Raw genomic sequence first — 24,671 nt, forward strand, 5'->3', positions numbered from 1 at the left:
GGGGACCCGCCAGGAGCACCTGCTGCTTCGTGACTCACGTTCTTATAAACCTTGAGGACCACCGGGGAAGGGTGGAAATCCATCTGGTACTCGTCCACCAGCACGGACAGGCGCCTGATCTCCTCCGCCATGGCGGTGGACACCTGCAGAGAGGAAGTGTGCAGTCAGAGTGGCCCCATCCTGCCGCGCCAGGAGACTCCCACAGCCTTCCCGCAGCCACTGGTCTCCCTGGCTGCTCTGTGGAAGACCGGCTGTGCAGACACCCGTCTGAGAAGGGGAACAAGAGGCCCAGTGGCGGGGGACTTGCCCAGGAACCCAAGGGGACGTTCCATGTTCTCGAATCAGAGCCACCACTTCCTTCTGGAAAACTGAGAAGGCTCCAAGACGAGGACGTGTGACGACCTGTTGCCAGCACCCTGTGGACTCTCCGCACAATGCAACCTCTCCTCTGTGTCTCTCACCTGCCTTTCCACTTCCTCAGTAATCTGCTTGATTCGCAGTCGGTAGTCCTGAGCCAAGAGCTCCAGCTGCTTGTCGATGAACCTCAGCCGGTCTTGCCGCTCCTCACGCATCTCCAGGCAGTAAACCCTGCAGACAGAGGACTCGTTAGAGGAGCTGCCTTCCCACCTGAGTAAGCAAAGCAGCAAGCCGGATCAGGGCACACAGGCAAGGGTCTCCTCCCTCCACTGGGCCCGAGCAAGGATTCACCCACACATCCGGCGCACGGCCTTCCCCTTCCCAGACAGGAGGGAGACACCGCAGCGACCACTGCACTTCGCGGTCTTGCACTTGCGGGAAGATGTGGGAGGGACAGTGGGGAGGTGCTGAAGGGGCTTTAGGACAAGTTCCAGAGCTCAACCTCACTAGTGCTCACGACAACAATAAAAAGCAGCACTACTTTCCCCCGGGAAGTCTGGCCCAAGTGACCACGTCTGAAGTTCCGGCGAGAGCTAAGGAAATGGGAGTTCCCACAGAGAGCGCCGCTGGGAGGAGGAACGGGGCACAGCTGTGGTGGAGAGCAGCAAAGTAAAACCCAAAAGGCTGACTCTCCACCCTAGAGCAGCTGCCCTGAGGCCTGACTCCCGCAGGGTCCACGCAGAACAGCTGCCCCGAGGCCTGACTCCCGCAGGGTCCACGCAGAGCAGCTGCCCCGAGGCCTGACTCCCGCAGGGTCCACGCAGAGCAGCTGCCCTGAGGCCTGACTCCCGCAGGGTCCACGCAGAGCAGCTGCCCCGAGGCCTGACTCCCGCAGGGTCCCGTAGGGTCCACGCAGCTGCACAGGGGGTGCACAGGCAGCTGCCCGCTGCGGTGGGGTGTGTGAAGACAGAGAGAGCAGAAACAACTCAGAAGAAAATGCCCCCCATCCCATACATGGGACACCTGCAAAAACTTAAAGTGAACAGTAAATATACAGCTTATGGTAATCTTACAACTGTGTCAATTTTGCTGAAATGTTCCCAGAACATGGAACCTTAGGACTAATTAATATTCATAAACTCAAAACCAGGAAGCCTGGCAAAAATAACCAAGTAGTTGACCAACCAGGACCAAAGAGAAAATGGGTGAGAAGAGCCAGTGCAGCGACCTGCCCAGAGCGACCCCCGACAGAGCAAGGAGGCACCGCCACCCGTCGTCCAGGACACAGCTCGAGACGGCTGGGAGAGTGCGGACCCTGACGCTGTATCCGAGCGAACCTTCGACTCTTCCCGCTTCTGTTTACTTAAAACAATCAGATTCCAGCAGGTCCATCTTAGTGACACAGCGAGCTGGCGCCTTTCAAAGGACTGCCTATGGTTGAGTCACTTAGAAATCTTATTTTCTTATAACTGAAGTGCAGTAAAATAAGTGTTTGCTCATACCAAAAAAAAATTTTTTCTGGAGCATGTGGCAGCCAGCATTGCGGCATGGCCGGCTAAGCCACACCTGCAACACGGCTTCCACGTGTGCCGGCTTGCGTCCCAGCTGCTCTGCTCCCATCCAGCTCCCTGCTAATGCGCCTGGGAAAGCAATGGAGATGTCCAAGTGCAGGGGACCCGCGCCACCCACGTGGGAGACCGCAGTGCCAGGCTCAGCCCCACCCCTGTGGTCATCTGGGGAGTGAGCCAGGAGATGGAAGACCTTTCTCTCTGTTTTTCTCTCTCCTTCTCTATCACTCCACCTTTCAAGTAAGAAAAAAATAAATGTTTTAAAAAAAAAGAGTACTTTTTCAGTGGGAGGTGAGACTGCTATAACTTAATATAAAGCAAACATTGTCAATTCTGGTTGGAAGAAGCAAGTGTATTATATCATTCTCTGTTATTTGCTGTATTTTAAGTTTCTCGTAAAAATGTTGGCTTCACAACACGTGTCCAGGCTCTGAGAAGAGCCGCCACGCTCTACAGGTGCAGACTGAGGTCTCTGACACCCACGACTGTGCTGCACAGGCCACGGGGCCCAGGCACCCAGCCGCCCTCCTCGCCAGGCCGTTCATGTGGCTCTAAGGCGCTCTGGCAGCTGGGGAAGGGCCTTGGACGGGAGCTCAGGGACTGCGCTTTGCCAGCCGGGCACGGCCTGGCGGCCTGGGCTGGGGCAGAGGGCACCACCTCTCGGCAGCCCTCTCTGCCCGTCCGCAGCCTTGGGCTCTTACCGCTGCTCCTGAGCCGCGATGTGCAGAGAGTCCATGATGAGACGCACGGCCTCCGCGATCTGCTTGGCCCGCACCGTGTGCTGCTCGAATTTGGTCTTCACCGCAGACTGAGAAATGCACTCCTGGAACAGGCAGAGGCACTGAGGGAGGTGGGGGCTGCCAGTGCCTGTAGCCAAGGGCCAGGCACTGAGGGAGGTGGGGGCCGCCGGCGCCTGTAGCCAAGGGCCAGGCACTGAGGGAGGTGGGGGCCGCCGGCCTGTAGCCAAGGGCCAGGTACTGAGGGGGGTGGGGGCCGCCGGCGCCTGTAGCCAAGGGCCAGGTACTGAGGGGGGTGGGGGCTGCCGGCCTGTAGCCAAGGGCCAGGTACTGAGGGAGGTGGGGGCCGCCAGCACCTGTAGCCAAGGGCCAGGCACTGAGGGGGTGGGGGCTGCTGGCCTGTAGCCAAGGGCCAGGCACTGGGGGCGGGGGGCCGGCACCTGTAGCCAAGGGCCAGGCACTGAGGGGGGTGGGGGCCGCCGGCGCCTGTAGCCAAGGGCCAGGCACTGAGGGGGGTGGGGGCCGCCGGCCTGTAGCCAAGGGCCAGGCACTGAGTGGGGTGGGGGCCGCCGGCCTGTAGCCAAGGGCCAGGCACTGAGGGAGGTGGGGGCCGCCAGCCTGTAGCCAAGGGCCAGGCACTGAGGGGGGTGGGGGCCGCCGGCGCCTGTAGCCAAGGGCCAGGCACTAAGGGGGTGGGGGCCGGCACCTGTAGCCAAGGGCCAGGTTCTGCCTTTCACTGCCTGGACGCAGCGAGGGAGAGCTCAGAAGGCACAGGATTACCAGACACCAGCACCAAAGGACTCACCTCAAATCTCCTCTCAAAATTCTGAAACTCAAACATCCGCACTTGAAAGCCTTCAGCAAGAGCGCCCCCTGGGAGGAGAGTACGGCATCGGTGGGGAGATAAACAGGCCACGTGGAAACCACCCCGAAAGCCGCCACCAGCAGGCACTTGGCTGGACACCGGCAGGACAGCCAAGAGAGCCTCGCTCCAGGTCTTGCAGCTTCCTGTCCTTAGAGAGACTCTCTACCGACTGACTCGGCTGGAGCCCAGACCCTCAGACATCAGGGAAGAGGAGGCTGTCTGTTCCCATAGTTACCTCCTTCGGGCATGCCCTGGGCCTTCTGGATCCTGGCATTGAGCACCTCCTTGGCAGACACAAAGAAGATGCGGTCCCCGGCCTGAGCACGATCCACCACGCCCAGCTCGTCCACCAGGAAGCCGGTGCACCGCTCCATGTGCTGCCGCCGCACCTGGAGCCCAAACAGGCGAGTGTATGTGACCGGCTCTTCTGACGGAGCCGCAGCCTTCCCTGGACCGCCTCTCTAGAATACGGTGTAGTCACACAACTCGAGGTTCAAAGGCGCCAGGGTGCACACAGTGAGAGGTCTCCCACCACCGCTGCTCCCCAGCCCCGTGCTTGGGGGAACCAGTGTCCTCCCCGGGGGTTTCCTGGAACACGGCCTGCCAGATACTCTCCGTGTGCACAGCAGGAACCCGTGTATACAGCAGGGACCCGTGTACACAGCAGGAACCTGTGTGCACAGCAGGAACCCGTGTGCACAGCAGGAACCCGTGTGCACAGCAGGAACCCGTGTACACAGCAGGGACGCTCCCACATTCCCCACCTGCCTCGCTGGGGGGCCCCGGAAGGAAAGGCACTCGCAGGGCAAGAAATCTAAGCCTGGGCTCGCGCTCTGACCAGCCGAGTCCTCCCTGGGCCTTAGACAGAAAGTCCCTCCTCGCTCCCACATCCTGGGGTCCCACTGAGAGCCGAGTGGAGACGCCCACCAAGCGTCAGGTGCTTCCAACAGATTTCACCCTCGGGACGCCCAGCTCACAGGGGAGGAGACGTGTCACCAGGAGGGCTAAGAAGCCCACCGCAGTCTCAACGCCCCGTGCAGGCCAGAACGTGGCCTCTGACCCGCAGGTGTGCGTACTTGATCGAGCAAAGCCATCACTGCTAATCTGTTGCCCTCTCTTTCTTTTCACGCTCATAAAGTGAGCTGTGACTGTCAGTGAGAACCAGCCATCTCTGCTCTTCTCTCCTGACGTCATCCTACGCGGCCCAGGTCAGTACTGAGAACCTATGAACAAAAGGAGCACCTGGCCCCAAACAGAGCCCGCCACTGCGCTGGGGCTGCTTTCCCGACCTGGGGGAGAGCGCTGACTGAGGGACCCACCTAGGAAAGGGTGGGGGAGCGTTTCCAAAGCCAGCGGAGACCTGGGGAACACTTGGGGAATCTTTGGCAATGAAAGGAAAGTCAGGGAAGTCAAACACCTGTGCCCGGGAGCGCAGGGAGCGGCCACCGGGGCCAGTGCTCACAGGGCCACAGCCCCCAGACTGCCCCGCGGCACCCACCTCCTCCATGTACTCGGGCTCTGAGGCAGATGCATCCCAGCGGTTGTTCAGGATGAAGATGTTGGGGCGGGACAGCCGCTCGCTGACCTTGTGGAAGAACTGCTTTTCCTAGACAAGGGGACGAGACCTCAGTGGAGGAGGGGCTGGGCCAGCCAAGGCCCCACCAGCTGCCGGCCCAGCCAAGTCCTGGGAGCGAGGGGAGGCAGGGAGGTGTTACCGTCTGCATCAGGGTGGACTCCGAGTTGGCCACCAGCACAAACACGTCAGCGTCCAGGCAAAACTTGTCAATCCAGCTGTCCAGCTCTGTGGTGACATCGATGCCGGGGCTAAGGGCACAGAGGTAAGCCAGCACGGTCAGACGCAGCACCAGCCGTGTCCTTTCTGCTGGGGGCACGCCAGGGGAGGGGGATCTGGCCCAGCCCTGGGTGGGGGGGTTACTTCCACGTCACATCGCCCCAGGGGGCCTGGAAGTGCACTCTTTAATATACCACCATTACTTCTGTGAAAACGGGGTAACTTGTCTTACTTTGGGGACGTAAGATTATAATGGAAGTTCTGTATTTGTATGAGTCGAGGTAGGCGCTATAATCCTGTATTGCTTGGTACAGTCACCGACTGCCCACAAAGCAGGGGCGAAGTGTTCCTTCAAGAGAAACAAAACCTCACGCCGACTCTCCTACCACAGCCCCTCCGCAGTACCCACGTCAGGCCAACTCCCCTACCACACCCGCTCCCCAATACCCACCTCATGCTGACTCCCGCACCACGGTCCCCTCCGCAGTACCCACCTCACACCGACTCCCCCACCACGGCCCCCCCCTCCGCAGTACCTACCTCACGCTGAGCCCCCCCACCACACCCCCTCCCCAATACCCACCTCACGCCGACTCCCCTACCACGGCCCCCCCCTCTGCAGTACCTACCTCACGCTGACCCCCCCACCACACCCACTCCCCAGGACCCACCTCACGCCAACTCCCCCACCACACCCACTCCCCAATACCCACCTCACGCCGACTCCCCTACCACACCCGCTCCCTAATACCCACGTCACACCAACTCCCCTACCACACCCGCTCCCTAATACCCACCTCACGCCGACTCCCCTACCACGGCCCCCCCCCTTCACAGTACCCACCTCACGCTGACCCCCCCACCACACCCGCTCCCCAGGACCCACCTCATGCCGACTCCCCCACCATAGCCCCCTCCCCAGTACCCACCTCATACCGACTCCCCCACCATAGCCCCCTCCACAGTACCCACCTCACGCCGACTCCCCCACCACAGCCCCCTCTGCAGTACCCACCTCACGCCGACTCCCCCACCACAGCCCCCTCTGCAGTACCCACCTCACGCCGACTCCCCCACCACAGCCCCCTCCACAGTACCCACCTCACGCCGACTCCCCCACCATAGCCCCCTCTGCAGTACCCACCTCATGCCGACTCCCCCACCACAGCCCCCTCTGCAGTACCCACCTCACGCCGACTCCCCCACCATAGCCCCCTCCCCAGTACCCACCTCACGCCGACTCCCCCACTACGGCCCCCTCTGCAGTACCCACCTCACGCCGACTCCCCCACCACAGCCCTCTCTCCAGGACCCACCTCACACCAACTCCCCTACCACAGCCCCCTCTGCAGGACCCAGGAGCAGGGGCTGAGGTTCAGACCCTCCCCCATCTTGGGCACCCTCCCATCTCTCTGAGAGCCCCTCCCTGGACATCTGCAGGGCCCCTGGGTAGAAAAAGCACCCTCAGAGGAAGCCCACGAGGCAGGAGGGCCTGGCTGCACTGGCGACAGGCAGTGATACTTAAGTAGTGTGGGAACAGGGCCCGGGGCCTCCTGGGAAGGCCCGCCCCCTTACCTGTCCATCAGCACGAGGTCGTCCTTCAGAAGGGGGCACTTGGAGTTGGGCCACATGACGCTCACCAGGCTGCCGGCGTGCAGCTGCTCGTCCTGATGCAGGGCGTGGGCCAGCTGGTTCACGGTCTGACAGGCGGGAGGAGAGAGCGGCTAAGCGGGAGGCGCCCGGCCCAGGGGCCCCACGTGCCGCTGCCACGCAGCACAGCACAGCGCCGGTGCTGCCGCCCAGCCTCCCGGCACCTGCTCTTCCGTTTTACAGAGGCTGAGGGCTGCGAGGCGCCGGCAGAACCAACTTCACTCAGTCCCCTTCTGAGCTTCTTCCCTGGATGTCACCCCGGAGCTCAGTCTGTTCTACACTGGCTAATTCTTTATAACCAAAATGAGCTGTGGCTTACACAGGATTGCAGCTGCCACTCAGAAAAGCCCACGTGGCCCCGTCAGAATCACAGAGCACAGGAACACCCAGCGTACAGCAGGCTCCCCTCCTCGGTGCAGAGGCCAGCTACAGGCCCTCTGGGCGCCCTCACTCCTGGTGCTCCACCTTCCTGACCCTCCCCAAAGCGCTCTTAACGTCCCCAGGAAAGCTGGTCTTGGGGTCGGCGCTGTGGCAACAGTTCGAATCCCAGCTGCTCCACTTCCAACCTAGCTCCCTGCTAATGCGCTTGGGAAAGCAGTGGAAGATGGCTCAAGAGTCTGCGCCCCTGCATCCGCATGGGAGACCTGGATGAAGCTCCTGGCTCCTGGCAGTTGTAGCCATTTGGGAAATGAATCGGCGGATGGAAAATCTGTCTCTCTCTCTCTCTCTCTGCCTCTCCCTCTCTGTAACTCTGTCTTTCATATAAATAAGTCCTTAAAAAAAAAAGCAAAGCAAAGCAAAGCAGGTCTCAAATGGTTTCCCACACTTCACCACAAGGAGGCGCTGTCCTCTCTCAGAGGCGGGGTCAGCCCTGTCGCAGGGGAAGCCAGCCCTGGCCGGCCTGAGCCCAGGCCCCCTCACCAGCAGACAGGCTGGGGGCCAGCAGGGCCCTCACCTTCACGCTCCTCTTCTCCTCGGAGCCCTCCGTGAGCAGGAAGGCCTCGTGGCCGTCTGTGCCCTCCACTCGCAGGAAGCAGTTGGTGGTGTGGCCGATGCCGGAGGGCAGCACTTTGTCCCACAGCATGGCGTTGATCACGGTGCTCTTCCCGTTGCTCGTCCTGCGGAGGCCGCGGCCGTCAGTGACCAGCAGGGAGGTCCGACACCCCGCCTCCAGCATTCACAGTCTGGATCCGGGCCCACAGCCGGCGCTCTGCTCGTAAAACCCCATGGACAACCCACCTGGGGCGGGCCTGCCATGACCCTGGCTCCGTAAGTGCCGCGAGGCCATTCTCGACCGGCACAAGGGTAGCACCCAGATGCAAACCTGCCCCTGAATGGCGCAGCTGCCTCTCAGCCTCACACCCGGGGACTGCCGGTCTGAAACCACTCGCTGGCCCCCAGGGTGTCTCCCTCGGCCTCGAGGACCTCAGCTAAACACCCCAGCGTCCTCCGCTTCCTCACAGGGCAGTTGCTGCTCTCTTCCCATCATGCCCCCCTCACCTGGCCAGCTCCAGGCTAACGGGAAGCTTCCCTTAGCACTCTGACCTATCACATCCCTTTTCCAAATTCTGCCTCTTGAAAAGAGCTCAACTTCTGCGCTGGGTCTCAGAAAGTTCAGTCTGCGTCCGCACGGTCTCTCGGCCGAGCTAGGGCCTCCCAGCCCCGTCACTCACCGCAGACCTCCCCTGCTTGCCGGCCGGCTCACCTAACGGGGCCATACCTCCCAGGTCCGGATGCAGAAATGAGAGCCCAGAGGAGCTCCCACCTGAGGCCACACCTGAACCCCGGTCACTAGGGACAGCGACCACTCCTCAGGCTGAGACATCTTCTTTCCCTGCGTTGGGTTTTAATTTTCTTACCCGTGTCTAATAGACCTTGGGGTGTAAAAAGAAGGGCACCTGATGGCTGAAACTAGATAGCTCTTACAGGAAAACACAGGGGCGCTTCATGACATCAGACTTGGCAGTTATTTCTTGGATACGAAACCAAAAGCACTGGCAGAAACATATAAACAGAAAAACTGGGCTACACCAAAGTAAAAACACTTCTGAGCCCCCCAGGACGAGACCAATAGAGGGGGCCAGTGCTGTAGTGTAGGTTAAGCCACAGGTCATGCCGGCACCTCATGTAAGAGGACCAGCCTGAGTCCCTGCTGCGCCACTTCTGATCCAGCTAAGGTCCCTGGGAAAGCAGCAGCAGATGGCCCAAGTGCTTGGGGCCCTGCACCCACATGGGAGACTAGATGGAGCTCCAGGCTCCTGCTGCAGCCTGGCCCAGCCCTGGCTCTTGTGGCCATTTGGGGAGTCAACCAGTGGATGGAAGACCTCTGTCTCTGTTTCTCTCTCTCTGACCCTCTTTCATCAAATAAAATAAAGCAAATCTTTTTTTTTTTAAGGGTGCTGGTTTAAGTCCTGACTACTCCACTTCTGATCCAGCTCTTTCCTATGGCCTGAGAAAGCAATGGAGGATGACCTAAGTGCTTGAACCCCCGTACCCACATGGGAGACCTGGAAGAAGCTCCTGGCACCTGCCTTTAGACTGGCCTGGCTATAGCCAATGTGGCCATCTGGGGAGTGAACCAGCAGTGGAAGCTCTCTCAGCCTCTGCCTTTCAAATAAATAAAATCTTTTTTAAAAAAATTATTTATTTGAAAGATTTACTTATTTACTTGAAAGACAGAGTTACAGAAAGACAGAGGCAGAGAGAACTTCCATCTGTTGGTTCACTCCCCAGATGGCCACAACAGCTGAAGCCAGGAGCCAGGAGTTTCTTCTGGATCTCCCATGCATGTGCATTAGCAGAGAGCAGGATTGGAAGTGGAACAGACAGGATTCCAATTGGCACCTGTATGGGATGTTAGCACTGCACGTGGTGGCTTTACCCATTATGTCACAGCAGAGGCTCCACAAATTAAAAAAAAAAAAAAAAAAAAAAAAACCTCAACAACAACAAAACAAACAACCCAATTTAAAAAATGGGCAAAGGGCTGGTGCCGTGGATAGCTGGTAAAGCTGCCACCTGTGAGGCCAGCTTCCCACATGGGCATCAAAGTCCCGGCTGCTCCTCTTCCGATCCAGCTCTCTGCTATGGCCTGGGAAAGCAGTGGAAGATGGCCCAAGTGCTTGGGCCCCTGCACACACATGGGAGACTCAGAAGAAGCTCCTGGTTTTCGGCTTCAGATTGGCCAGCTCCGGCCGTTGCAGCCACTTGGGGAGTGAACCAGTGGAAGGACGACCTCTCTCTCTCTCTGCCTCCCTGTAGCTCTCTCAAATAAATAAATAAATCTTTTTAAAAAGTTGCTCAACATCACTCATTAGGGAAATGCAAGTCAAAACCACAAGGAGATGCCACCTCACATCCGTCAGCATGGCCATTACTGAGAGAAAACAGAAAACGTTAAGTGTCGGCAAGGATGTGAGACATCGGAACCCTCCCGTGCAGCCGCTGGGAACGGAGCGGCCGCCGTGGAAGTCCAGCGTTTCCCGAGGAGATGAAACACAGCACCACCACAGGATCCGGCAGCCCCACCGCTGAGCACAGCCTGAGGAACCGCAGTCAGGGGCTCCGCCTCGCTCACAGCAGCCGAGACGGCCGCAATCACGCGTCCACCCCGGGGGGAATGGATGCCCACGTGGTCCACGAACACAACAGAACCGTTCAACCTTAAGAAGGAAGCAGACCCTGACGCGTGCGTGCTACAACACGGACGAACTCTAGAGGACGTTACACCGAGTGAAACAAGTCAGTCGCCAAAAGACAAGCGCTGGACTTGCATAATTCCACGTACATGAACACCCAGAAAAGTCGATTCCAGACAGGACTGGGGGACGGGGAGCCAGCGTCTCCTGGGGACAGAGTTCCGGTTTTGCGAGATGCAAACGCGCTGGAGCCTGGCTGCACCGTGTGGGTCCACTTCCCACTCAGCTACACACCTAAGACAACTGAGACGCTAGGTTCTGTCACACAAGCCACCCTAGCTCCCTGCCTCGGGCGCTGACTGCATCCTGCACGCAGGGCCTCCCTCCCCGCCGGCCAGGAAAGAGGACGCTGTGAGGAGGCTTCAAGGACTCACCGGCCAAAAAAAGCCACTTTCATGTGCCGCCGGGCCAGCACCTCGCTGATGCCCCTCACTTTGGACAGGTACCCTTTGACGTCCAGAACCTGCTCCTCCGTCGTCACCGGGTCCAGCTCGGCATTCCTGTAGGTGTCTGTGGGGGACCGACAGCGGGTTACCACGTGATCAGAGGAGCGCCACGAGCCTGGGAGCCGGGCGCCTGGGCTCCCGCGCTGGTTCCACCACTTCCTGACTCTGTGGGCCTTTGTGGGACTCAGTTTTCTCATCCAGAAAATGGAGATAACAGCAGCGTCTACTTCCTGTGACTATTGTGAGAGCAAATGAAGTAAAACTCCGTGTGCTAAGGATGCTGCTGTGTCTTTTTCTTAGCAAATACTTAAACACTCTCTCCATACGCCAGGCCCTGTGCTGGTCACTTTTCAGACTAGGTCTCAGTCGACCCTGGTACCCACCCAGCTATCAGTAATGAAAGAGCCGGGGGAGGTGGGAGGTGAACCGGGCAGCCTGGCTCCGGAGCGTGGGCTCTCAACCACTCCACGTGCTCCACGCCGGCCTCTCTCCACATCACCACATCTACACCCCACCCCCGCCCTTTCCCCCTCACTGCTGCCCGGCCCCCTCTTCCACACCCCCTGAAGAACTCATGCACCACCTGGGGCAGTTTAGCTTCTCCTACGTCCTCCCTGACTGCACCCCCCCAACCTGAGTTGGGTCCTCCTCGTCTATGCACCCACAGCACCCTGCACTCTGTCTCAGCATCACCTCACACAGCCTAACCATCTAACTCCCGTGTGCTGCATCGCCTGCCCCATGAGGGCCGCTACCTGGACCCAGCACTAGGACGTGCACAAACACTGGCCAAGTGAATGGGTACCTGGGCTTCCCCCAGTGCCATGACAGGCTGACAGCACCCTGCGACACTTGCTCCAGCCAGCTGCTGCAGCTGGCAGGGGTATGGATGGGTTCTGGCCCTTGGCACACTCCTGCCAGACATGCCCCAGCCGTGAGAACACTCTCAAAACTTCTAAAGCATGGCAAGTAACATGTCATAGACACCCAGCAGGTGCCCCCTGTGGCTAGGACCATGACAGGAAGTGCCCAAGCCGACCAGGCCCTCATCGTGTCCATCAGTCATTCCCACCCAGACCCGTCCAGATCCTTCCCTAATCTGGCCGTGAGCACAACCTTGGGAACAGCCCTTGGAAGAAGCTGGCTCTCAAGTTTGTGGCTGAAAGGCAGGAGCCAGCAGACCCCCAAGCTCTTGGTCCCCGCCACGTGGAGAACCATCCTCTGTGCACCCCGAGCAATCCTAACCACAGCTCAGGCCACTCCAGGTCTTTCCCGTCCACCTAACCAACAGAGGCCTCACACTTCACAAGCAGGGTGAGCAGGGCACCCATCGCACCAGCGCCTCCCCGAAGCCTGCCTGCGCACAGCATCGTCCGAGGAGGCGAGCCAGGGTGCCAGAGCGGGTGCCAGCCTCGCCTCTGCATGCCCACGCCTGGGCCAGGGCCAGGCCCTCTAAAGCTACTGCTCAGCAAACAGGGGGTGACCCGTAGTCACTGCAGCCAGTGACCACACAACTTGAAAGTTCAGATTTTTGACTCAGTGAATATTTAGGGGACACCTTCTCCTGCATAAAGAGACCTGCAAAGGGCAGGGTACAGGGAGAGGAGAGACAGGACACAGTTCCTGGGGCTCTGGGTGCAAGCAGGGTGGAGGAGGGAAGTGGCCAATCGAGGCAAGGGTTGACGAGAACCTGAAAATCCGGTCTCCCTGAGGCCCTCGGCCACAAACGTGGAACCCAGGGGCCCCTGGGATTCGGCTGCTGGGTCCTCACAGACCCAGGACCTGCAGCCAAGGTGTCCATCTAGGGAGGGAGCCAGCGGCTGTGAGCTGGCGCCAGACACGCAGGGCTCAGGGAGCAGTCTTTCCCATTGACCCACCAAGGAAAGGTTGGGCTCGAATTAGTAACCAGTACAAAAGGCAAAGGTGAAGTGCTTCCTATTCATAGCCCTGTCACCAGTCTAAAAATAGCGAAGAGAGGCACCCTGGTCAGAGACAACCAACGCCCGTATAGTGCCTGGGCTACTCCCTGGACCTTGGAGTGGGAGACCTCACCAGGGTAAAGAGGGGCTCGGTCACTCACAGGTGTCAGCCAAATCTCCAACCTCAGTCTGTTTGCCTTGTAGATGGGGACAGACTCACCTACCCATCACGAGTCAGTGAAACAAAGCACACGGAATTCTTACTGGGCCTGCGTGCCTGGCCCAGCCTGCCCAGAGCCCAGTCCCACAGGACCCCAAGAGCAGAGCACCAGTGGGGGTGCCAGCCACCTAGGCACAAGTTCCCCGAGCAAGGCTGCGCCTCCCTACCCCCAATCCCACAGCCTAATGTCTCGGCCGGGAAGCATGGGCCCAGCGGAGCGGGCGTGCGGCTCACCCTCCAGGAAGGTGGCGCTCTCCTGGATGTAGGCCCCCAGCTGCTCGAAGATGCCATTGATCTTCTTCTTGGCGGTGACAAAGTGCTTGAGTGGCGACGCATTCACCTCAGCCATGTGTCTCTTGTCCTTCTTGACTGTGATGATGGGATTGCATCGAGAAAAGAGCAGGGACATGGCGCTGCAAGAGAAGACAGCGTGAGCGAGCCCGCGAAGCCACCGTGGACGCCTGCTGGGCGTGGCAGGGGGGGCGACAGGGAGGGCTGGGACAGCTCAGGAGAACACAGCCCTCCAGGACGAGGCCCAGTGCAGCAAGGGAGCAGCAGCAGCATCTCACGGCCAGGAAGGGGGCTCTGAGGCCAGACGTCCTGGCACGCGGCACGTGATGCTGGAGCCAGGGCCCTGAGCTCAGGCCTCGGCGGCAACGCACACGGAACCGCTCCCCTAAGTCTCAAGCAGAAAAGTGTGACAGAAATCTGAATTTTCTTTTTATTTTTTGGACAGGCAGAGTGGACAGTGAGAGAGAGAGACAGAGAGAAAGGTCTTCCTTTGCCGTTGGTTCACCCTCCAATGACCGCCGCGGCCGGCGCACCGCGCTGATCCGATGGCAGGAGCCAGGTACTTCTCCTGGTCTCCCATGGGGTGCAGGGCCCAAGGATCTGGGCCATCCTCCACTGCACTCCCGGGCCACAGCAGAGAGCTGGCCTGGAAGAGGGGCAACCGGGACAGAATCCGGCGCCCCGACCGGGACTAGAACCCGGCGTGCCGGTGCCGCAAGGTGGAGGATTAGCCTAGTGAGCCACGGCGCTGGCCCTGAATTTTCTTTAAAAAAAAAAAAAAAATTTTTTTTTTATTTATTTATTTGAAAGGCAGAGAAAGAAACAGAGAAACAGAGATCTCCCACCCCCTGGTTTACTCCCCCAAGTGGCCACAATGGCTGGGCTACGCCAGGCTGAAGCCCGGATCCAGGAGCTCCATCCGGGTCTCCCACATGGGCCATCATCTGCTGCTTCCTTGGCCATATTAGCAGGAAACTGGATGGGATGCAGAGCTGCCTGACTCGAACCGGCACCACAATATGGAGAGCGGGCAAGCAGCGGCTTAACCCACTGGGCCACAACACCAGCCTGACTTCTTTTTTTCCCCCTTCTTTAAAGATTTATTTATTTATTTAAAGGCAGAATTACAGAGAGGCAGAGAGAGAGAGAGGTCTTCCATCCGCTAGTTCACCCCCCAAATGGCCACAACAGCTGGAGCTGAGCCAATCCAAAGCCAGGAGCCTCTTCCAGGTCTCCCACGTGGGTGCAGGGGCCCAAGGATTTGGGCCATCCTCCGCTGCTTTCCCAGGCCACAGCAGAGAGCTGGATTGAAGTGAAACAGCCAGGACTCGAACTGGCACCCATACGGGATGCTGGCACTGCAGGCAACGGCTTTACCTGCTAAGGCACAGTGCCCGACTGAACATCATCTACCCAAGAAAAAGCACGAAGAGTAACCGCGATGTGCCAGGTCAGCAACTCACATCACCCTCTCCCGGCCACTCTGCTGTTCAAGAGCCCAGTAGTCCTAATTCCTAACACGGTTTGTCTTTATTGTTGGAGGGGGAAGACAAGGAAGGGCGATTTCAGGTGTGGGGTCTACTTCCACAATTTATTTTTTTATTTTTTTTTTTTTATTTTTTTTTTTTTTTTTATTTTTGACAGGCAGAGTGGACAGTGAGATAGAGAGACAGAGAGAGAAAGGTCTTCCTTTTGCCGTTGGTTCACCCTCCAATGGCCGCCGCTGCAGCCGGCGCACCGCGCTGATCCGATGGCAGGAGCCAGGAGCCAGGTGCTTTTCCTGGTCTCCCATGGGGTGCAGGGCCCAAGCACCTGGGCCATCCTCCACTGCACTCCCTGGCCATAGCAGAGAGCTGGCCTGGAAGAGGGGCAACCGGGACAGAATCCGGCGCCCTGACCGGGACTAGAACCCGGTGTGCCGGCGCCGCAAGGTGGAGGATTAGCCTATTGAGCCACGGCGCCGGCCCTTTTTTATTTTATTTTATTTTATTTTATTTTATTTTATTTTTTTTTTTTTTTACTTCCACAATTTATTTAAAAATATGAATTGGTCAGCCAGCGCCGCGGCTCACTAGGCTAATCCTCCACCTGCGGGGCCGGCACCCTGGGTTCTAGTCCCGGTTGGGGCGCCGATTCTGTCCCGGTTGCTCCTCTTCCAGGCCAGCTCTCTGCTGTGGCCCGGGAGGGCAGTGGAGGATGGCCCGAGTACTTGGGCCCTGCACCCGCATGGGAGACCAGGAGAAGCACCTGGCTCCTGGCTTCAGATCGGCACAGCGCACCGGCCGTGGCGGCCATTTGGGGGGTGAACCAACGGAAGGAAGACCTTTCTCTCTCTCTCTAACTCTGCCTGTCAAAAAATAAATAAATAAAAATAAAAATACGAATTTGTCTCATTTAGTGTAAGATGAGAATATCCCCGAAAGTCAGGGGAAAGGGGCCGGCACTGTGGCGCAGCAGGTTAAGCCACCGCCTACAATGTGGGTATCCCATATGGGCAACAGTTCAAGGCCCAACTGTTCTACTTCCAATCCAGCTCTCTGCTGTGGTCTGGGAAAGCAGCAGCAGATGGCCCAAGTGCTTGGAGCCCTACACCCACATGGGGGACCCAGAAGAAGCTCCTGGCTCCTGGCTTCAGATCAGTGCAGCTCTAGCTGTTGTGGCCATCTGGAGAGTGAACCAGCAGATGGAAGACCTCTCTCTCTGCCTCTGCCTCTCTATAACTCTGCCTTTCAAATAAATAAATCTTAAAAAAAAAAAAAAAATTGGGGAAAATGCACCTTATAAAACTATGCATGGATTTCAATTTTTTTGCTCTACAATAAACTTATCTTTCAGTTGCATGTTCCTGGAACTTTAAAGTACCTTCACGCATGCACTACAGGAAACTACCCCAGAGCGCTCAGCTGCTGCCCCTCGTGGTAAGCGCTATCACCCAAGCGTCTCTGCAGGCTTCTTTCACACAGTGACAGCACGTCAGGGCTGTGAGACTTCACGCCAAGGTCCTAGAGGTCTTTGGTCAAAGGCAAAGAGGCAGAGCAGGTGGCGCCCAGGTGCAGCTGGGAAGCCCATCTTGTCCCCGGGAGACAGAGACCCCGGCAGCAGAGTCCGCATATCCTGGGACGTCAGAGGGAAAAGGACGGGGTGGTACGCACCACTGTGAGGGCCTGGATCCAGCACTCCCCCAGGCCACCCACCCTCCCCTCCCCACACCTGACTTCCAGCTGTCCATCAGCGCAATGAGTCACTTCTAAATGGCACCAAAAGTGTGCTGAACAAGGTTCTGAGACGCAGCAAGAACACCTGGAAAAACTGCAGAGACCAAGTACCAGAGCTGGCTTGTAGGAACCATCCCGAAGAGAGGCCAGGAAGCCCGACAGACGCACAGGGAGCAGCAACCGCGTGCGCTGCCCAGATCCACGAGTTCTTTTGCAATGCCAATGATTACCCCACGTCCCTTTCCACCTTCCGCCTCAGTGCAGCGCAGCAGCTGAGATGTGTTCCCAGCAGGGAGCCTCAGGCCTGGGCCTTAGAAGACAGCAGTGCTCTGAGAGATTCAGAAATAGCACAACTCTGGCTCCTCCAAAGCAGAAAAGGAGGGCGATTAGGCTCGGCAGGGCCCAGCACGTAAGACTCTTAGAGCAGAGGGGAGTAGCAGGCGGAAGAAGTCATCACAAGGAAAGCACGGGAGTCTGGGATGGAGCATGACGCAGCGCTGCCATATGAAGGGCAGCGCTGGGAGCAAACTGCGCGTGTAACTTTCATCTCAGAGCCTGGCCTGTGCACCACAGCAGGGCAGCACACAGCCGAGCAGACTGGAGACGACGCACGCAACGTGCTTACCTCTCGGTCAGAGCTCAGAGGTGCCAGTCCATGAGCTACAGCGACAGTAGTCATAGACCCTACCAGCAAGAGCACGTGACTCTCCCCATCAGCCTTCAGGGGAGGGCAGGCAGCCCCACCAGCTCCTGTGGAGACGGCTTGGGCAGGGATCCACAGCGCCCAGCCCCACGGAGACTTGCACAGGATACAGATACCCTGACATCCGGCGTGCTTCAGAGGCAGGAGCCCTCAAGTTCTGGTCTTTGCAAGCCCCAGGAAACGAGGCCAAGAGCATATTCGGTAACTTCAAGATTTAAAGGCACGCACACTAGTAAAAGCCTAGTGGTTGGGGGCTACGAGGCCTAACAGCAGCTCGGCTGGTGTAGCAGCGGCCCTGCGCTCACCATTCCTCGGTCAAGGCCCTCGCCTGAAACCACCGCCCACCCCGCTGAGCTGGCCGACACCCCTGCTGCGCCCCTGCCAAGCGGAGGTTCTGCACTCGTGCTGCACCTGCTGCTCTCTACCTGGAGCTCCTGCTCTCCTCCCGGACCCGAACCGAGTACCGCCCGCTCCGTGACTCCGTCCCTGACGCCTGCGCGGAGGACAGGCAACCTTGCCAACCTTGCGTTTCTATCACACCCTGGTCCCCCCCACAACTCTGACACAGGGCAGAGACATCCTTCTATTCCTTCTATAGCCAAGAGAGCTGTGGGGCAGGCAAGCTCATCTTACGTCTTCTATCCTGAACACACAAACCCACTTTTTTCTTAAGAAGCAGCTTTGGTGAAGTGTCTCTTAGTATCTGGAGCTGAATCAATCAAGAGTTCAACACACTTATTCCTTTCAAAGAGCAAACTGGACACATATGTGCACACAAATAGGCGGAAGTTGTAAAATACATGCAGAAAAGCCAAGACAGGGCCCCGCCGTCTCGGGCTTTGCCTGCTGGCTCCGCACCCTTGCAGGGAGGTGGGAGGCAGCTGTGTTCCTGCTCCTTCTCTGGAAAGCCCTGATAATCCCTGCTTCACCACAGGGCAGCCCAGCCCCCACGTGCAGCCGAGCCAGTGCACGTCCAGCGTCAGTCACACAGCAGCAGCACTCAGCGTCAGTCACACAGCTCACAGCACTCAGCGTCAGTCACACAGCTCACAGCACTCAGAGTCAGTCACACAGCTCACAGCACTAGTGTCAGTCACACAGCTCACAGCACTCAGCATCAGTCACACAGATCACAGCACTCAGCGTCAGTCACACAGCTCGCAGCACTCAGCGTCAGTCACACAGCTCACAGCACTAGCGTCAGTCACACAGCTCACAGCACTCAGCCTCAGTCACACAGCTCACAGCACTCAGCGTCAGTCACACAGTTCACAGCACTCAGCGTCAGCCACACAGTTCACAGCACTCAGCGTCACACAGCTCACAGCACTCAGCGTCAGTCACACAGCTCACAGCACTAGCGTCAGTCACACAGCAGCAGCACTCAGCCTCAGTCACACAGCTCGCAGCACTCAGCGTCACACAGCAGCAGCACTCAGCGTCAGTCACACAGCTCACAGCACTCAGCGTCAGTCACACAGCTCACAGCACTCAGCGTCAGTCACACAGCTCACAGCACCAGCGTCAGTCACACAGCTCACAGCACTCAGCGTCAGTCACACAGCTCACAGCACTAGCGTCAGTCACACAGCTCACAGCACTCAGCCTCACACAGCTCACAGCACTCAGCGTCAGTCACAGCTCACAGCACTCAGCGTCAGTCACACAGCAGCTGCACTCTGCCTGCTCTCGTGACTGCCTCCCAGTGCTCAGAGAGCTTCAGCGCGCGGGCCGTGCGCCCCGGCTGCACCCATCACGTGCAGCTCCAGCGTGTGCGACACCGTCTGCGATCCGCCCTCCACTGGGGGAAGCGCAGGCCTGGGAAGGAGGCTCTGCTACAAAGACGTGCGATTCTTCACGCTGTACTGAAGGCAGCATCTCGGGATGTGCTCAGTGAAGAACTTCTAGAAGGCAGGCTTCACAAGTCTGAGCACCAAGCGTTTGGGAGAGGGCCCTTCCTCCGGGAGTCGCCAGGGGCTGGTATTAACAGGTATTAACCAGAAACAAAGCGAATTCTAAACGGAAACGGCCAGCACTCCCAGGTGAACAGCTTAGCCTCAGCACAGTCCATTAGTGAGGAGGATTAGTTATCCGGGCGTGGCGGGGCAGCTGCGGATTCACCGGGAGCCGTGTCTGCGTCCCAAGCAGCGGCCGAGTCCACACGCGCTCCTTACCCAGTTCTACGCACAGCAACTCCTAGCAGGGAAAAGAAAACGGATCCGCGGACCGTCTGCTGGCTCAGTTGGAGCAGAGAAGCTGAGAAATCGAAACACAAGAGCACAGGGGTGAAGGCACAGAGCACTCAGAGGAGCGGTGATGAGAGCACTCAGAGGAGCGGTGATGAGAGCACTCAGAGGAGCGGTGATGAGAGCACTCAGAGGAGCGGTGATAAGAAGCCAACCTCCGCCGGGCAGAGGGGGGAGGAGCCAGCGCAGCAGAGGAGCAAGCAAGGGAGACGGTGACTCGTCCTTCCGGAGAGCCAGGCCGCTCTGACGTCGGCCCTCAGACCGCTCTCCCGGCAGCCGGCGGAGCCCCCGCCGGGTGGGGCGCAGAGACGCCGGCATTTTCAGTACAGCTCCCCACACAGGACCCCGGCCGAGTCTCGCCGCGGGCGCTGCCAGAGCACAGCCCGGGTCCACGGCGCCGCAAGTCACCGCTACCACTTACTTTCTGGACGGTGACGGACTTCACAGGGTGTGCATCACGGACATGGCTGCAGCCCGGAAGGTGGAAAGAGCCCGGTCCTCTCTGTCCTGTCTCAGACTGAGGCTACGGCTGTGTTGACTCCCCCAGCCCGAACCTGCAGGAAGGAAAAAGGGAGATGTCAACAGGCCGCCCCCAAAATCCCGAAGTGCCGGGCAAAACACCTCCAAGCACGCTTGAAAGCCAAACAAACTCGCGCCCGAGGGAGGCTTACTCACTGCGGAGCCAGGAAGCTTGGGCTGGCACGTGAGGGAGTGCCCGAGGGGCAGACACAACACCACACGCGGGGGTTCAACACTGGGCGTGCACAACACACACGGTCAGGAGTGCCCGAGAGGCAGACACAACACCACACGCGGGGGTTCAACACTGGGCGTGCACAACACACGCGGTCAGGAGTGCCCAAGAGGCAGACACAACACCACACGCGGGGGGGTTCAACACTGGGCGTGCACAACACACGCGGTCAGGAGTGCCCGAGAGGCAGACACAACACCACACGCGGGGGTGCACAAACACACACACACACATAGTCAGCCACGGGCCGGCGGGAGGCAGCAGGGAGGACCCCGCACGTGTGCGGAGCGAGAGGCGAGCAGGGAGGCGAGCTGGGCTTGAGGACTGAGGGCCGGGATGAAGAAAGCAAGTGAACTGACTGATGGCCACCACGTGGCAGCCGCCGTAAATAACGCCCGGCGCTCCCAGTTCTGAGGCCAACAGCGGCTCGGAAGCTTGGAAGGCTGACAGAGGAGTAGCCACGCGGGGAAGGCAGGAACCCAGCTCTCCGCCACGCCAAAGCTCGCGCGTTCTCCACTCCAAGGGGCTGCCTCCCCCTCCCGGCCCTGGGGAGCCCTTTCGGGGAGAAGGGAGAGACGACTGCGATTTCAGAGAAATCGGGCAATGCGGGACCCGGAGAGGGGGCCAGGCACTTCTGCCTCCCTGCATCCAGCTCTTCATTCTGCAGCGTGCTCTGCGTGCCTTCTGTGGGTGTGGTAGGGGCTGGGGTTCGCGATGGGGAGTGAGCAGTCCTCGCCCTCCAGGGCCCCGGCGTCCGCGGAGAAGCCGCACGAGCAGAGCGGTCGCTTTTTGCCCCAGAGAAGCAAGCGCCCGAGAGGGGGAGGGCGGGGCGCCCCGGAGACGGACGTGGGCACCCGTCCTGACCAAACGCTGGACGAGAAGTGGGGACTGCGCAGAGGCGGAACGCGGCCGTGAAGGCTGGGGAAGTGGGAGCGATGAGGAGTTTTTCAGGGGACCCTACCCCCGAGTCGAGTCCTGCGTCCCGCCCCTCCTCTCCGGGCCGCGCAGGGCCCAGCGGCGAGGACGAAGCGTAGGGACGCCAACCTGACCAAACCCGGAACCCCGAGAGCCCCAGCGTCCCACCGGTTCACGCTAGGCTGCTCAAGACTCTCCCGGCCGAGCCGGGCCGGCCCCACCGCCCCGGCGCGCTCGCCCTCTCACCTTCACCTTCCCAGCCTCGCGGCGGCCATCACACCCACAACGTCACCAGGAGCGCCACCGTGGGGACAGGCGGGGAGGGGGGAGTGCGCGTGTCACCAGCAGATTTGCCGCTGGGCCGCAGTGAGCCCGCAGACTCCGAGCTCAGCCACTTCGACCCCACTCTTCCTATGCCTCAAGGGCCCCGCGCCTCCGAGTCTCAACAGGCTTCTCAACGCTCCAGTTCACTCCAGGGCGTCCTCGGATGATGACGTAAACGGGGGTGTTGACCTCTCGCTGCATCATGGGAGTTGTAGTTCCGACGGGCGCAAGCCAAGGCTGCGGAGGGCGGAGCCTCGAACTGTCAAGAGACCAAAAAAAAAAGGGCGTGGATTACAGGTTCCCGCTCTTTCATCTGTGACCCCGGAGCCTGACTCCATGGCCTCGCCAAGCTCTGGAATTCAGACTTGTGTTTTGCTATCTACATAAGCGTGTATATGAGGATTAAGCCCTCAGGGCGAAGTGACTCATCCAGGGACGCAGAACAAGGTCGGGCCTGCCGCCCTGCAATGGCCTTTGAGGCCGGAGGAGCAGCCCCCAGGGGTACAGCTCCTGCTACAGCGCTGGGGGCTCCGGGCAGAGACGCCCCCGCCCCAAGCTCTCCTGTCGCTCACTGGGCCCTCATTGTGTGCCAGGCGCCAGGACACAGCCGCCAAGCGGCTCTGCGGGACTGGCCTCACCGGGGAGCCGCCAAGCCCACGCCCACGTGCGTGACACGCAGCTGCTGCGTTGGAAGACCTCACGGGTGTCTGTGTTTTGACGACGCGTTGAAGTGATCCCATGTGGGATAAATGGGGTGGAGTGAATTGTACTACCTAAATTAACTGCACCTGGTTTTCCTGTTAACCATGTAGCTATGACAAAAGTGGTTCACTTTGGGGGTCGGCAGTGGATTTCTCCAAACCCCGGGTAGATTCGTGCTACAAGGAGCCCCCAGAGGCAAACCCAGACTCCTGGGAGGTGGGTCAGAGCAGGCCACGCCCAGCCCTGCCCCAGGTGTGGCCAGGCCTGTGTCTGGGGTGTGGCTCGCCCTGGCCTGCTTCCCGGAGAACCTTGTGACTGCGTGAGTGTGGCCCATCCCCCCCCGAAATGCACGCTGGAGTTTCGTCCCCACTGTGCGGTTTTACAAGGCTGCAACTTTGAATTCTCTTCCGGAGGTGACTAGGGTCAGGCGAGGTCCCGAATGTGGGGCCCCCGTGGGTGAGTCCTGGGGGCTTCACGGCCTCGGGGCTCTGTCAGTGAGATCAACATCAGATGCGGCCCCTCCACCTTGGATCAGAGCCATGAGCGGGATAAACCCCTTTCCCCTGAAGTCTACCCGGTCTGCGGTCCTGCGTTCTTAGCTGCAGAAACCGGACCATCACAGGCAGGAACTGTCAGTCCCATTTCGCTTTTCTTTGGCAGAATCTGGCCAAAGTCACAGTGGCGGCCTGGAGTCTCTCCCTCCTGAACTCTCGCGTCCTGGTTGCCTCTTCCAGACACCTCCTCGCAGACCTCGCCCAGCCCTGGCTGCTCGCCCGGGCTTCCAGGCTCCCCCTGCCCCCCTGAGGGCCTGACTCCACCCCATCAAGGACAAGACTCTCCCAGGACTGCTAACAGCACTGCTGGGGAGGCCGCAGGGCAGGGCTGAGCCGAGACCTTTCTCACACCACCCAGTCCTATCCTGATAGACACGAGTGGCATTTGTAATCAGCAAAGGAGAGAGTTCAGAAAACCCCAAACCCAAACCTTCGTGTTTGTGCCCATGCAGACAGCTCCAGGGTATCCAGAGAACCACGGTACCAGGCAGCAGCCAGGGGCGAGGAGTAAGACAGGGATCGATTTGTGCTGCTTGGATTCACCACGAGCCAATTTTTTTAAAAATGTATTTATTTGAAAGGCAGACAGATAGAGAAACAGAGAGAGAGAGAAAGAGAGAGGGAGAGAGAGAGAGAGAGAAAGAGAGAGATCTTGCTTTTGCTGGTTCACTGCCCAAATCGCCAACAGCCAGGGCTGGGCCAGGAGCACGGAATTCCATCTGGGTCTCCCTCGCGGGTGCAGGGGCCCAAGGACTTGGGCCGTCATCCATTGCTTTCCCAGGCCATAACGGGGAGCTGGTTTGGAAGCAGAGCAGCCGGGACTCAGACCGGTGTTGATATGGGCTGCTGGTGCCACAGGCAGCTTAACCCACTGCGCCACAGTGCTGGCCCCGAATTTTTAAAAGTAAAAAACTTAAAAATCCCCCAAGCCCTTGGATGCTCTAGTTGCTTCCCAGATAAGGCCCCGGCTCCTCCTAGCTTGGTGCGATTGTTTGAGTGTGTCCAAAGCTCGAGCATGGGAAACGTAGTCCCCCCAAGCCATGCATTTGGAGGTGAGGTTCTGGGGGGTCACTGGGATTGCACGGGGTGATGCAGATGGCCATGGGATTAGTGACCGTGTGGACAAGCGCGCAGACCCCGCACAATGGAGATGCCCCCCAGGGCCTCCATGACATCATGACACAGTAAGGCCCTCCAGGGCCCCACGACGTCAGGACGCCATGACATCATGACGCAGCAACGCCCACCAGGGCCCCACAATGCCACGCCGCAGCAAGACTACCCTAACCAGGTGCCGGCGCCCAGCTCTTGCACTTCCCCACTCCAGAACCGAGAGCTAAATAAACCGTGTTCTTTATAAATTGGCTGGTCTGTGGCATGCAGTCACAGCGACAGAGCTCCAAGACACCTGGGAGACCGGCCCCTCCACCCCGCCCAGTCCAGCCACCCTACCGGAGCCGGTGTCTGCCGCCCCCTCTGCACCCAGCCCAAGCGCACCTGCTGTCATCCTGAGCACCACTGGCTCGTGGGGCTGCAGAAGGCGGGGCGGTCCTGTGTATTTCAAGATGTTTAGGAGCTTCCCCGCGGCCCCCCCTCCCCAGCTGTGACAACCCACCCCTGGGGGCGCAGGAGTCCTGTGCTGCACAAGCCAGCCGGGCCCTCCCGCTCCCATGCTGCTACTGAGAGCCACTGTGGCATTTACCAGCCAACTGCAT

At 59.2% G+C, this 24,671-nt stretch overlaps 1 protein-coding gene across 4 annotated transcripts in view; it reads right to left on the reverse strand.

Moving 5' to 3' along the window:
- MFN2 (mitofusin 2) overlaps window positions 1-21,877 on the reverse strand; it is a 29,913-nt gene extending 8,036 nt beyond the window's left edge. The window contains exons 1-14 of one of the 4 annotated variants that reach the window (XM_051834364.3): window positions 21,623-21,877; window positions 20,129-20,261; window positions 19,636-19,717; window positions 13,487-13,665; window positions 11,042-11,177; window positions 7,925-8,087; window positions 6,895-7,019; window positions 5,243-5,351; window positions 5,026-5,133; window positions 3,763-3,916; window positions 3,468-3,535; window positions 2,627-2,748; window positions 462-588; window positions 39-143 (exon numbers count right to left, since the gene is read on the reverse strand). In XM_051834364.3, the coding sequence (XP_051690324.2) occupies window positions 39-143; window positions 462-588; window positions 2,627-2,748; window positions 3,468-3,535; window positions 3,763-3,916; window positions 5,026-5,133; window positions 5,243-5,351; window positions 6,895-7,019; window positions 7,925-8,087; window positions 11,042-11,177; window positions 13,487-13,661 (1,392 nt within the window). In that variant the 5' untranslated portion in view covers window positions 13,662-13,665; window positions 19,636-19,717; window positions 20,129-20,261; window positions 21,623-21,877. The other 3 variants (XM_070079268.2, XM_051834362.3, XM_070079267.2) reach the window with 3 other exon arrangements.
- Window positions 21,878-24,671: the final 2,794 nt, after the last annotated feature.

This window comes from Oryctolagus cuniculus, chromosome 7, assembly GCF_051225735.1.
Source record: "Oryctolagus cuniculus isolate XC-2025 breed Fujian yellow rabbit chromosome 7, ASM5122573v1, whole genome shotgun sequence".
In the NCBI taxonomy this organism is placed as follows: domain Eukaryota; kingdom Metazoa; phylum Chordata; class Mammalia; order Lagomorpha; family Leporidae; genus Oryctolagus; species Oryctolagus cuniculus.